The 15,153-nt window shown below is 39.7% G+C and overlaps 1 protein-coding gene across 8 annotated transcripts in view; it reads right to left on the reverse strand.

Annotated features, from left to right (window-relative positions):
* The window catches only part of abi1a (abl-interactor 1a), a 69,766-nt gene that overhangs the window by 38,865 nt on the left and 15,748 nt on the right, over positions 1-15,153 (reverse strand). For all 8 annotated transcript variants that reach the window (XM_049565050.1, XM_049565052.1, XM_049565057.1 and 5 more), the window contains exon 2: positions 11,824-11,991. In XM_049565050.1, coding sequence (XP_049421007.1) covers positions 11,824-11,991 — 168 coding nt within the window. The remainder of the gene's footprint in view (positions 1-11,823; positions 11,992-15,153) is intronic.

Consider the following 15,153-nt stretch of genomic DNA (forward strand, 5'->3'; position numbering starts at 1 on the left):
AATCAGGATGCCAAGGTCGACACTTTGTTTGCTAACACAGCACATTTGGAGACACCTCGGCTGACTTTTGCCAATCTAACTTTTGGGCTGCAGCCAAACAGCATCCTGACTGTGCTCTGAAGTTTACATACGTGCTGAGAGTGAGCCTATATAATGCCCAGACTTAGAGCCAGACAACAATACAGTTAACAAACACTAAGAGCTGAATTTCAGCCACAGATTGTGTCTTCTGTACAGGGAAATGAGTTTTTCCTAATCAGCCTTGTTTATTTGGAGCTGTCAAATAATTGCCTACAGTATTCTTACATAGGGAGGAACTGCAGAACAGAGGTGCAATGATTAGATGTAATTGCTAAGGGTTGTTAAGTGGGAAAGAATGCACTGGTAATGATGATGATGCTCTGCGGTGGGGGAAGGGAAGGAATAGCAGGAGAGGAAGTAACCACAGAGCAGAGGAGCTGATGATTCACTGAACTACATCAGTCACCAGTCATTTCACATTTAACCTCTATTCATGCAGGGCAACAGTGGTGATGATCAGTGCGCTACCACACAACTCACACAGGAACAGAAAACTTATGAAAGGGAAATGCAGCAATGCAAGGTCTTAAAGGGAAGTGCCAAATTTATCAGATAATTAATCACATAGAGATCGACAATAAGGAGATCCTGGACCTTACCGTCTCCCCAATTTGCAGACATTTTCGGTTGCTATTCTTCTTTTTCAGTTAGCTGCTAACTGCTATTAGCTGTATTTTAAATCTCTCAGCAGTGGAGTGCACAAATAACATGTTGTCAAAACCTCCTAACTGCCCCATCCGTGGTCCCATCCTGCTGGCTGTCCCTTTTATACAGACGTCTTTTCCAGCACGGTTGCTACCGCGGCTGCTAGCTTAAAGATGAGACAGCTTTGTCCCCCTATTCTGCAATCATACCTTAAATAAAAAACAGTGAGGTGGAATGACAGTGTGACATTCTCATCTTGAACAGGCAGTCAAAAAAGGGTGTGTGTGTTTGTAATTTGAGCTTCTTTTTGTGGTAGCTGGTTCAGCTATACATGTATGTTACTGACCATGAGCCTCTGTGTGTGTATTCCACTGGCTAGCTACTTCACTGTGCTCATTAGATGGTCTCGCCACCGTACATCCAGACAGCATCATTATGGAAGTGAAGCACCCACCCTCCAGTTTCCCCCACATTAACACTGTTAGCTCTGTCAGAAATGCTGACATTGTTAGCACTGTTTATGCTGCTGGCACAGTTAGCTGCTAGCCATCAACTCAGCCATGTTGAGAGCTGTGTGCAAACAGTCCCTCTGAATTATAAACACTCTCATTATCCTTTGAGTTTTGGACCCTCTGTTGCATGAATTCTGGAATATTGTGATGGACATTTCTCACCTTTTTTGTGACATTTAAAAACAAAATGATTTATGTATCAACTGAAAAATACAATTAACAGTTTAAAATATATGAAAAATAAGTTTTATCACAGTCCCAAAGGGGAGTGTGTGAGATTTTTGGTGCTCCATACCAATATCAGAACCAAAACACTGTACAGAGTTGCTGATGAAAAGCAATGACAAAATTATTTCTTACCAAATCATTTTTACAAAACCAATTTTCCAGTTGAAGGCTTAACTGCCTTCCATTAGAATTTTTGTTAACACTTCCAATCTCCCCCCTACTGACTCCCATTAGCTGCTTAGGGATGAGGATGCTGCCAGAAGTGTGCTACCAATATCACAACATGTTTCAGCAACAAAAAACACTCACACCAAAATGTGCAAAACAGAGCTGCAAATAATTATTTTCAAAATTGATTCATCTGCCATATTCTGTTGTGTATTTTAATTGTTTAATGAATTACTTTTTTTTTAGTCTATAAATTCCCATTGCAAGTTCTTAGAGCTGAATATGTCATTATCTCTAGACAAGTTAAAAATAAACGCTGCTGGCTTCAATTTACAAAATTATTAGCTGACTGTGTACTGCAAATTCTTACACTTGAGAGACTTAAGCCTAAAAATATTTGGCATTTTCATCTCATACATAATCTATCTTCCATCAATTAACATTAAAACAGCAACAATTTGTAAAATGGATTTATTATCAAAGCTGTATAATCAGGAAAAAAGGCAAATATTTTTTGGATCTCAAATGTTGGGGTTTTGCATATGTTTTAGATCATTTTAAACTATATTTTGGGTCTCTTATAACTTCATTTAATAAACCCAACAAAATTATCGACAGATGAACAAAAATAAAATCACGAGCTGCAGTCCCATCTTAAATTAAAGGCATATATCTTTGGATTTCATGTTTTCTAATCCAAAATAATTCGAGACACTCTCAATCCAAACTTGCCACTTTCCAATATCTGACCCATGTCTTTAACCTTTAAATAACTACAGCCTCAGAGGCAATGGACCACACAAAGACTCAGCCACACACACAGACACGACACTATAATCCACTGAGAAGAGAAAGAGACATGTAGACTATGTGTAAATATCCAGCAGTGAAAAAAGAAAATACAGACAAACTCTGCATGGAGCTCTGCATTTCACAGCCAGGCAAGTGGGAGAGACCACCAGGAGAGGCAGGAGAGAGACCAAAATACACAGGCAAGCAGAGGGATCAGCAGGAAACACACACACACACACACACACACACACACACACACACACACACACACACAGAACTATAAGGCTTCATTTCCTGTTTGGATGAGTGCCATTCTGCCTCGATGGGAGGTCAAAAAGCAAGCACTGCAGCACACAGACGCAGCCCTAAGTCTGTGTGCTGCATGTGTGTGTGCGTTCTTATCATGGCACTGTACACACAAAAGCAGCTAACGGCATGCAACTGCACATCTGAGGATTGAGGACTGGAATGAAAAATAACCCAAAAACAAAATGCGTGCCACGCTGAGATCATAAATACAAACAGTGGGCTGACTCATGTGATCAGATAAGAATATTGTGTAACAGCATCTCAGTGAACCTCACATCTGTGACTGGCAACACACTGGGAGTGTACAGTAGATGTGTCAGCTGCTTTCTGCATCCAGCCTGTTGTAGTGCTGCTTCATCACTGTGGTCACTGGGTTCAAGCAGCACACGGGCCAGATCCAAATGTAAGTGCAAAGCCATTTAACATCATTGTAAAACACAGCTGTACTGGCAAAACAGTGAGCTGTCAAATGGATTTTCTACAGTAAAAACATCAGTTATTTTACCCCCACATTAGATATATACACACTCAAATCTGACTTCATTAATTAACTAGCGGCCAATCTGCGGTATAATAATAGCTTCACTGACAATCTGATAAAGAGGGATTCACTTCTTACACTTCAAAATAAATGTCAAAACAAAACAAAACAGTCTCAGTGAAATACTAAATAAGTAATGATGCTCCCATGTAAGGTTTCGCTGACCAGAGTTCCCCACAATTGTTGCCTGAGCTTGACTCAGTATTTCCTCCACAACATGGAGAATGAGACAGAAGCGGAAAATTTAGTCATTTGTTCTTGCTAATAATGTTCCAAACAACAATTATAACAATTAACTCAGAATTGAGGAGGTTTTCTGAGAGGGTGGCAATAAAAATTGCTTTGACCACTTTCACATCAATATGGTCATCATTTTTAGCTCAGCATATGTGTGGGTGTTGGTGTGAATGCATCACTGGCTATTTTAAGGTCACGGGTCTTCAAGCTCAAGTCATCAGAAATGATTTCCTTTTGTATTTGTATCTCATCGCAAAGACGTGCATGCACTGAGGATGTGACCGTATATCATAGGAGTTACTTTTACTTGCAGCCCTACTCTTAATTATCAAAAATGTACCTGTTTTAAAGTCATTCAGACCTTTATTATTATGTCTTCGAATTAGCATAAATTCAATCCTAAAAATGTATGAAACAACCTTTAGTTTATAGTTTCACATGAAAAACATTTCTAAGATAACTTCTCCAAAAGCTTTTGAACTGTATATAAGTTCCTCATTATTATCAATTTTGTATTGCTGTGAAAACCGACAAATTTTTTCCTCAAACAACTCACCAAAAACTACATTTTACAAGATTACATTGAACACATCGTGAGAACATTACAATTTATCCTCCACCAGCACTCAATTTTACTGAATGTAGCTTGAACGCAACATAATGTAACCCAGTAGTTATGCTGCATTCCATTTCCCTCAGAAGTCAGAGGTCGGACTTGGGAATGACGTCACATTCGAGTCGATCACGTTACAGTACAAAAAAATCAGAAGACCAACATGTTGGTAGCAATACCAGTTCAAGCCAGTTCAGCCATTGTTAGTGATACTGGTTAATAACAATGCATTACACCGCATGTTGCACAGAATGGTGTGTCTGACTGATGTAGTGCGACACAAACCACACAGAAGAGCTAATAAACGGTATAATACTACAGCTTTCACTGCTGTTAATGCATAGAGCCGCCATTTTGGATTTTGAGGTTGGGATTGGTTAGGTTCGTCCAACTTTCCAAGCCAGATATCCAACTTAAGGGGGCGCTCCAGTGAAAACTTCTGCCTGGGAACATGGAAATTATGACTTAGTGCAGCTGCCAACTGCCAACTGCTAACAGCTAACGTTAACTAGCTCTCCTCCTGTCAGCGTCAACATGGATTTGTTGTTCACAATTAAGCATTAACAGGGAAACATATTTACAGCAAGTTCACTATGTCCTTTCGTCCTGAAGACGTCCTGGGGAAGATCACTGTTCATCCCAGACACGATTTCCCCAGAATGACGGAACACTGTCAGTCTTGAGCCCTGCTTTTCAGTAAGCAAAAAATTGATGTGACCAACAGAAAAACATCTTACTGATAAGGTGATGGCAGTCAACAAGGCAAATATTGTCCATTACCGATGTGTGGCCGATAAATCGCTGCATCCTTCCTATCACAATTTGTTTTCATTCCATGTTTGCTAAAAATATTCCAAGTGTACCAAACAGTGACCTCTGTATTGTGTATCGTACTGAACTATGAGATGACTGCAGGCCTATTGTTGTTCCCTGAGCATGCACAAAGCAACAATATGTATTCTATTGTTGTATCTACTCTTCTTCCTGTTATTCAGAGTTTCTCTAAATAAGGCTGCTTTTATTCCATTGTTATGTCTTGTTCCCCACACTCACACTCCCTCGACGAAGCTGCCACAGGCTCTGAAACTATGACTCTGTCAAAAGAACGACAGAGGGTGGAACAATGACAGTTTCAGATTTGAGAACTTTAGACTTCAGAACTTCCAAATACAGCTCATGTGTAGAGCTACATACCCCTGGGTTCAGTTTTATAAAGCTTATGTGGTGCAGATCAGCGTTGAGGAAGAAGCTACTCCATTAAACTTTAGATATCAGGGAAACATTTTAATCAGGACAGAGACACTGCAGCATGTACATAAGGTTATATGTGCATGATCTCCCACACACACACACACACACACACACACAAGCTATTCTCCCTCTCTGCCCTTTCTATTCGGGGTATCACAGAGAGGTCCTCAATGTGAGACATTTTCTTCCGCCGGAGAGACAAAGCGCTCCCTGTTCGCAGCCTCTTAGCAGCCACTTCACACGCAGCACAAGGTGGAAGCCCCGCGAGCTACTCTATTTTCCCATCAGCCCTTCCGCCTCACCACTGCAGAGAGACCCCGGCTCGTGAATGGCAATGACAGCAGGGGAGGTGACGCACAAACAAATACCTGTCAGCACACACACACTCACAAACACTCAAATATTTGTGCATCGGTAACTGCACACACAGATTCAAGCACACACGTTTCGCTGCAGCCTGACCCTGACTCCCACTGAATATCAGCGAGCAGCTCAGGTGAAGATACTCCATACCTGATAAACACAACAAACTGTTTCAAGTGCACTTTAATTAATGAGAGCACACGAGTCATAAGATTCTGATATTACTAAAAAACAGTTTCTGCTGGCAACTTGATTAGGGTTTTAACAATCTGTCAAGTAGTTTCCAACCTGGAGTTTGACACTCACAGTGTCAGTGTGATGAGTTGCAAAGTCATTAGCAGGATAAGAAAGCAGAAAAACATATTTGTTCAACACAAAATTATATTAATTTTTTTAGACATTCATCTAACCCTTGCTTACTTGTTTCAAACTTCCAAATAATTTGGAACACTTCATTTGGACCTTGAGATGGTTTATAGAGTACTTGTAACATTTCAACAGCTTATTTATTGAGAGTCAGCAATTCAACGGTTTTGCTTTATTCTGTAGATGTTAGACAGATTAATTATAGAGATAGGTGATAATTCATGAACATACCTACATGTTTTCAGAATAATTAAGTTGAACTTGAACTATTCAGTAAATTATTTTGAAAATATGAAAGTTGCTCAGTGATGCATGAAGCCGAAAAAGCTCCCGAGCAAACACAGTAGAGACTAGCCCAGCCAGCTGCTTCCAGTTTAGCATTCTGGTAACTTAAATGGGGATAAAATGATTTAGTCTCACAGCTCTTCTAGATTTACCAAATGTTATCAGACCGAATGAATCAAACCCTGGTTGTGAAATAAGTCATTTCGTGGGGGCTGCAATGCTCAAAATAATGTATCCACTGATTTACAGATGTCTCTTTCCCGATGTAAGTCTATGGGAAAAAGACTTTTAGGCCCCATGGCATCGCGTGACGGGCTTGGGGTTTGTAATTCCACTGTTTGGCCACTACGAAAATTGGTGTCAAAGTCCTGCACACATCCTGGTGACCTTAACAGGAGACATTACATCACCCAAATTCTAGCTTCTCGTCAGTGAGCGCGTTTACATGCACACTAATAAACCGATCATTATCTGGTTTCTGGAGTTACCTGATTATTCAAGTGGTCATGTAAACAGCATAATCCGATAGGCTTTATCAGATAAAAGCCATTACCTGATTACGAGAAATCAGATAAACACACCTAGCTTTTTCCCCAATAGTCAGATTATTCAGTGCATGTATACCCTTTAATCTGGTTTCTTTCGGGTTTTGCTATTTTATACTCCCACTCCACTACATTTTAGAGGGAAATATTGTACTTTCTACCCCACTACGTTAATCTGACAACTTTTGTTTCCTTTCAGATAAAGATTTTACATAAAACAATATATTTTTATATTCTCAGTGTTTAAATTGTCACTTTTATTTTATCTTACTTATATGTTATGCACTTTGTGTGACAAGTTTATATACAATACACTTGTATATTGCACTTTGCAGTACTTTTACTCCAAATCTATCCAAAGTATGTAAAATTGGCTCCACATTGATAAACTACACATTAGAATGCTCTCACATGTATTTGTTAATGCTAAAAACAAACAGTACTGTAAGAATATAAGCTGTCAGCATGATGAGTGCTTTATTTTGCAAATATATGACTTGCGTACTTTTTGAGGTTATGAGTACCTACTGTAACAGGAAGTTTGAGTTTTATGTCATGTACTTGAGGAGAAATCCAACTGAAGGACTGAATCATGTAAACTAGGTTTTTCTGATTATCAGATTATTGAAGTGCACGTAAACGTGTTAAATCGGATTATTACCATTACCTGATTATTCCCAGTTCTCTGATTATTGTGCGCATGTAACCGTGCTCATTGTCTTCCTGTTCGCCTTAGAATTGATTTAGAGATTTTATCGATCATTTCTAAAGCTTGTCTAGGTCTGGCACTAAGCTACACAGCAGAAATGTTGACCTTGTATGAGCCAGTTCGCAGCTTTTGACGCTCAAGTAGGGCCTTTCTGGCTGTTTTGAAGTCCAGACTGAAATCTAAAGGTGACCATGCTTTTGCAATCAGGGCTTCTCGTCTTGGAACGACCTGTCTGAGGAGGTAACATTTGGGGAGTCAGTAACTTCTGTAAAATCACTAAAACCCAACTTCATAAACTTACTTTTATGTGATGTTGTCTTTTTTGGATTTCATTTATTTCTTCTTTTTATTGCTCTCATTTTTTGTTTGTATTTATTTAGATTCACACATTGCATCTTGCCTTTTTTTTTTTTTAAACTCACTTTGTCTGGCTTATGTTTGGTAGGACTGTTTGGCCTTTTAGGTATCCTGTTACTGCTTTTGCTTTGTCTGACAAAGTACTTTGTAAACCATGTTTTTAAATGTGCTATATAAAGAGTCATTATTATTGTTGAAGAAATTAACTATTGGTTGCAGCCTTACATTTGTTTAATTGCACTTTTCTAACACAGTCTTTTAATGGCTAAAGGTATTTAAAAGATTCAAACTACTCTTATGATTTTGGCGCATCTTAGTTGTTCCCTTTTTACCCCTTTAAAAAGACAGCCTTTGTGTCTTCCACCACAGGCAGAATACAAGATAAGGTATGCTCTATTAGGGTACAATATAGCACACTTGACATCCAGCTCAGAGGGATACCAGTTCCAGGCGGAGAGATGCCACCGCTAAGCTGACACACCCTGACCAGAGTGAACCCCTTGTAACTGTGGGCGAGCTGAAGGAAACTGCCCTGACGCCAGGCAATGTCTCACCACACACTGACTGACAACTTAATGTAAGAGAGCCTCGTCATGAAGCATCCCAGCTTCAGGGATGGACAGAAACTGGACTACACCATTAACAGGAGGACTGTGGACAGAAAAGAAAAAGCTGGTATGATTATGTATAGCCTAGTAAATTCTGAGGTGTGTTTATTATTCGTGTCTCGAGGATAAAGGAGTCATGCTCGTGTTTCATTGGTATTCACCTGAGAAAACTTCCTTTCCACTGTTAAATCAACATATATCCTTGGAGCTGCAGGCTTTTCTCTCCATTACACATTCAGCAGAACGCAACGTTGGCCTCGGGGGCCGCTGCTAATATCATATCCATGAGTAGCGAGGGCAACACGATAATGATCCACCTCTGAACCGGACGGTGGAGAGCAATAAAAAACACCCACACGGCCTGCAGATCTCGCAGCCCGGTCTCTTTATTATTAAAACAGAGATACGCTTCATTACGGAAAACACATTAGGACCTCGCCTTGTGCTTTTACATAAAACAACTAGATGGAGATGAAGATGTTGAGCATGCAAGGGACATTCTGCGTTTTTAGAGTTTTTAGAGTTATCAAGGCAAAGCTGCTAAATCATTCAGATTTCTCAGGGACAAGTTATGCAAATAGGGATGGCGTGTTTTTCTTGTAGCTGCGATGACTACAAAGTGGAAGAAAATTAGTTTGTACTTTGATTTTTTTATTCCAGATAGACTTCAATTCATAAAACAAAAAGGAGAAACCAAAAAGTTGGGGAAAAACATTTCTTTACTGACCATTAGCTGACCTAACGTGACACCATGTAGCTCACCATCACCATGGCTACGCCAAGTACACAAACGCTGGCATAAATATAGCAGAGGAAGGATGGAATTTCCCACGCACGAGACAAGAGAAGGTGATGAGCACTTGCAACAGAGACTGAAGTCAAACAATGTAAGCCAGCTTGGAGTTTACCGGGTGGCGCTGGCTCTCTTCTTGTGATCTAAAGCACCATATCTAACTGTGTTCATATGCTATTCCGACATGGCCCAGGGGGTTGTCATGGAGACCAAGGCAGGCAGTGACCTTGGTATTGGCTGAATGCTATTTGTCAGGATATTGACTCAAAACCTGGAGAGTAAATATGCCTTTTTTTGGCCTCCCTCTCTCTCTCTCTCGCCTTTCTTTGCTCGTCATCATCCATCTTCCATTTCCTTCAGCCTTTCCTCTGAATTGCGGGATCCCTCTCTCTCTCTCTCTCTTTCTCTGCTCTCTCTCTCAAGCCCTCAAGTCTCACAAGTCCTCTTTGCTTCCATTAGACTGAAAATCTGACCTTCAGTGTATCCTGAAAGAATTTCTGGCGCTCTTAGCAAAGCTCTGTCAGAGGAAAAACACCAGATAGCAGACATGGGAAAGACAAAACTAAAAAGAAATATTCCTCCCATTCCATCACAGCAAAAATAAACAGCAAATACCTCTCCTTTTTTCACTTATTTTCTAAGTTCGGATTCAGCCATGACTGTGTTATACATGTGTTCCAGGTTTGGTGAATGCCACCCACTCCTAATCTACGAGGTGCCACATGGCTGGAGCTCTTTGTTTGATTTGTCTGAGCTCTTAATGCCTTCATTGGATGAGCGGCTGGATTTACCTGCACATGGCAGAATCCTCATGCTATAGAAAGAAAAAGGTTAGGAAAGGAAAAACTACAAAGCCACAATTTTCAATACATGTTGAAGTTAGGAATGACGTGATATAGAAGTGAGCATTACAGATATTAATCAGGGTATATCCTCAATCATGATATAATACATTTTCTGGAAATTCAGTTGAGAAATTGGTAATGATTAAATAACTAGACAGGAATGTCTGTTTTTTTTTAGGTGATTCAATAGCTGAAAAATCTAAATATGTCATCACATAAATGCATTAATTATATGCTCTTTGATTTCTAAAAACGCTGCCCACGATGCCCTAATTCAACCACCTAGTGTAGCTTCCAGTGTATTAAGGGTGCAGCAAAACCTTTGACAGTTTATTCCTATTTTGCCCATCATAAGCCTAGAGCTGGGTTACATGGCCTACATGATAATGCAGCATTTTTAGGTTATATCATGATACACTGTAGGTATCTCCTGATATTTTGAAATCTTCTCTGAACTACTGTAGACTACCAAAATACCAAACTACAAAATAAAATACAGTTACAATAAAGTTAAAAAAAAGTACCTATTTTTGTATGATAAAGTTAAATAAAGTATTGTTATAATAAAGTCAAATAAAGTCCTGTTACAATAAAGTCAAATAAAGGCCTTTTATGATAAAGTGAAATAAAGTACTATTATAATAAAGTTAAATAAAGTACCATTGCAGTGAAATAAATCAAAGCAGAACCACTAGTGCTTTTACTTTGAAGCATACAGCTCGTCTCAGGCTGGAAGTGTGTCAACAGTTAGAAGTTAATGGTCAGGAGAAAGTTAAACTGTTACCGCAGTGCATTTAAACGTAAGGATTTATTCACCAACAACCAACAACTCTCTAGTTCACATATTAATAATCTTTGCAAGTCACACTGGTGCTCCATGGTTGCAAAATGTGCAGGTACAAAAACACATGTCTCGCCTGCTAACACACTATATGACCTAGGAGAGAGAGTGATGTTGATGGGTGGGTGTGTGTGAGATGAATCATGCTTGTGAGTCTTGTTTTTTTGTGTGTCTGAGAGGGAGAGAGCCATAAGACAGTGGGAGAACTGAAAGGTCAAATTGAGAATCATGCTGGTGGCTAAAAAAAAAAAAAAAAAAAAAAAAAAAAAGACGTGACAATTTCTAATGTGTTTGCAATATAGTCATTTTCTATATATAAGATGCTACTACTGGCTAAAAGACAGACCTATAAGTATGTCCCTATGTGCGTTAGGGCTGCTCAGTAATCAGTTGTGCAGACCAATAATTGCAAGTTAGATGGATTGTGGTGAAATGTTTCATAATGCTTGTGTGCCTCTGAAGAAGACAAGGGCACAAAAGAAAGAAAAACAGACTCGCAGTCATTTGGCCAAACACACAGACAGTCAGACACTTGTGTAAGACTGATACACCAATAAAAGGAACCATGGATATTACAGAAGGACTCATACTGTGTTTGAAAATAACAGAGTCTGTGTAAAAGTGAAAGGAGAAGTGGGAAGTGCGGAGCACCATTCTTCACAGCTGTATGGTCTGTGGTGTGTGTGTGTGGGTGTGTGTGTGTGTGTGTGTGTGTATCTGTGTGTATTTCTGACCTGGGAGATGTGGTTGATGGAGGACTCCATGCGCCGCAGCTGCGAGGCCTGGATGTCCAGCAGCTGCAGTACATTGTTGGCTAAGGCATTGATCTGGTAGGCCACGCTGGCCAGGGACTGGGTGGTGTAGGCTTTGGTCTCCTCCAGAGCTTTCCTCTTGTCCTGGGCCTGTGCACAAAAAGGGGTTAGAGAAAAAAGGGAGATGAAAAAAAGATGGAAGAGGAACCCAGTTATTGTTCATATCGCATCACATTCGCATCTATCTTCCAGCCCTGTATCCAGGTCAGGTTTGTGGTGGATTCGGGCCAATGGAGCAGCCAAGACATCCTTTTCCCACCACGACTCTCATTCCCTAGATACCACGCTCTCTCTGAGGGGATTTGTGATGATGTAACCCATCCTGCAGCAGCCATATTGGAGGCTCCGAGAACAGAGAGTGAACAGCTGACAACATTTCTGAATTTGGCCAGCTTGATAGAATACACTTGGCATATTCAACAATACACTGTCTAATTTCTGCCTTTGTTACTGAGAAAATATTTTGCTTGTGAAAATTTCAAACTGCACAATAAATAACATCTAGAAATTATATAAAAATGTAGCTAATGCTGATTTTTTGGATAGCTTCTGATAATGTTTTCTCTTTTTTTGTAGGCACACACCAAAGTAGCGTCACAATGGCAAAAAGCCAATGGGATTTTTCTATTGGATTTTTGATTACTACAGAAAATATAATAATATATATAATATAATATCTGTGGCAAACAAACGTTTATGATACTTAGACCTTTTTTCCCACAAGAACAAATGAACACCACTTCTATGATTTTTGCGGTGTAAATGCAATCGGCAGAAGTAAAAAAAAAACTCAAGTTGGTGATGAACAAACTACACTAGGTCATGTGGCTTAACGTTGCATCTACAGCAAGAATGTAAAGCCGTGTTCAACATAATGAGATTCTGTAGTCTCATTTAGCCTTTAATAAATCACATAAAGGCTTCAGAATTTACAAGCAGGGTATTTATTGACGCATTTTATGTCATAAAACAAAATGTGAAAGTCTCTTAAGCTTATGTTAACCATCTACAGACCATATTTTAGGCATCGAACAAAAAAAAAAAAAGCTCACTTAAAAAAAACGTCGACTTCAAGACAAGGGAAACGGAAGTGCTAAAATGCTAACTAATTTCCATGTTTTATGACTCATTCCTGCACCAGTCTATTATCTGTGTTGTATAAAACTCATTGCCTGCAGGCTTTAACGACGGCTCAGAATAAATATGGTAAAATATGGCTAAAAGTCTCTAAACATTTCCAGGAAACTAAACTGTTCACTTGTTTGGCATTTAAGTATGTTTGCTTGATCAGAAATGACAAATGCTAACAGCTAACTGCACTAGTAACAAAGAGAAGCTGTGTATTTAGCCATACTTTGGCAAAAATATATATGTTTAGCAAATACTGAACATGTAAACAGACAGAGAGGAAATGAAACTATCATTCAAATGTCGTTTGTGAAGTTTTGCTATATTTTGCTGCTACTATTGCAAATTCAAAGTAGGCTACAGCTAACATTTTCTGCAAAGAAACAAGCTAACATAGCCAAATAAACAAAGCCAAATTGCTAAAAGGCAGCTAACTAGCCAGCAAGCTAATTAGAAAGAAAGTAGTTGGTGCTTTTGATGCTTATGGGAGTTTGCAGCTATGTTAGCTTGTTTCTTTGCATTTAGTAGAAACTCCCATAAGCATCAAAAGCACCAACTACTTTCTTAAATTAATTAGCTTGCTGGCTAGTTAGCTGCCTTTTAGCAATTTGGCTTTGTTTATTTGGAATTTGCTAGGCAGCTAACTAGCTAGCAGGTTAACTTCTAAAGCGACTGCTAGCTGCGTCAGTTATTAAATGTGAGCTTACTTCACCTCTCAAGCCTACGTGCCATGAATGTTTGATACTAAAAACATTTTAGTGGATTATTCCTGAAATGTATTCAGCAGAAACTAAGAAGCATTAGCACCAGTGTGGCTGTTTTATTTAATTAGCCTACTGGCTAGTGTTTGTTTAGGTTGGCTGAGCTGACACAAGCTACAACTCATAATGCTTTAAGACAAACTAAAGCTTAAGTTTAGTTTTCCATGATAACCTACAGAAATATACAACTGTCAAATGTAGGCTATTTCTCCTATTTTAACCTGGTATGTTTAGAAACTATTGAGTGTGTCAAACCGCTGCTCAGTAACAGGCATTCTGACAGTTACAAAGATACAAAAAGTGGCTAAACCAGAAAAACTGTGGTGATGACACTTTCTTTAGAGCCACCTCACATCAAAACAGGCTGAGGCAAAGAGCCGAGCCTCAAACTGAGCCATCATGTTTGATCTTTGTGGGCTGTTCCCAACACTGCTCGCTCATAAAGAGAAGTCCAAAGAGCGCTGCCTGGAGGGGCGACACTGGGGTCTGATAACAGGCTGCCGTAGCAGGGGGTAGGTGGTGGTGGTGGAGGAGATGATTACTGGTAGTAGTGGTTAGAGGGCAAAACAGAAGAAAGAGAATCATATGAAGACTAGAGTATGGAAAGACAAAGTGAAAACAACGACGTCACTGCGTGTCTCACCTCCTCTGGCAGCGCGTAACTAATTCAGAAGCAATCTGTATGGCTAAAAGCTCCTGACCTGGAGTGCTGCCGTGCTGGTTAGCCTCGGCCAGGCGAGGAGACGACAGCTTTTAGTTGTGTTTCTTTTAGTGGGAATCAGAGCAGCAGATGTGTTGTGCGATAACAGCCTCAGGAAGGAGGAGAGATTCCTCCAGAGGGCTCGGAGCAAAAGGCCATCTGTTGAAAGCACGTTCATTCATGTGCACACACAGACACCTACTACTGACGCTGCAATATGCAGTATGAAACATGGAGTAGCAGCTGCAGGAAAATATAGAAAACAAAAATAAACAAACAAAACAGCCTTACATCCATGACAGCGATTTCTAAATTGCAAGAGGTTGCAGTTTTTGCTGTTTAGGGACATCTCAAACAGCTTACTGGACAACATATGCTTGGCTGTGCAGGACTGCTGGCCTACATACCAAGCTGCAAGTCAGAGATGGTGCTTGTGTTGTTCACACTGTGAGAATTTCTCAGCATTAGAATTTCTACCATGAATCCATTTTAAGTAGTATTTTTTGTGAACTGTAATGTCAAGAAACAGCACAATTAAAGGAGCATTCCAACAATTTTACCCTAAAGTTCAGTGCAGTTATCATGATGTTTACTATATATCCAGTGAACTCAGTTGTAAAGTGGGGTTCTGGCTTGAACTTGTGTGACAAACTTGGGGTGTGG

Source organism: Epinephelus fuscoguttatus, linkage group LG21, assembly GCF_011397635.1.
Source record: "Epinephelus fuscoguttatus linkage group LG21, E.fuscoguttatus.final_Chr_v1".
Taxonomy (NCBI): domain Eukaryota; kingdom Metazoa; phylum Chordata; class Actinopteri; order Perciformes; family Serranidae; genus Epinephelus; species Epinephelus fuscoguttatus.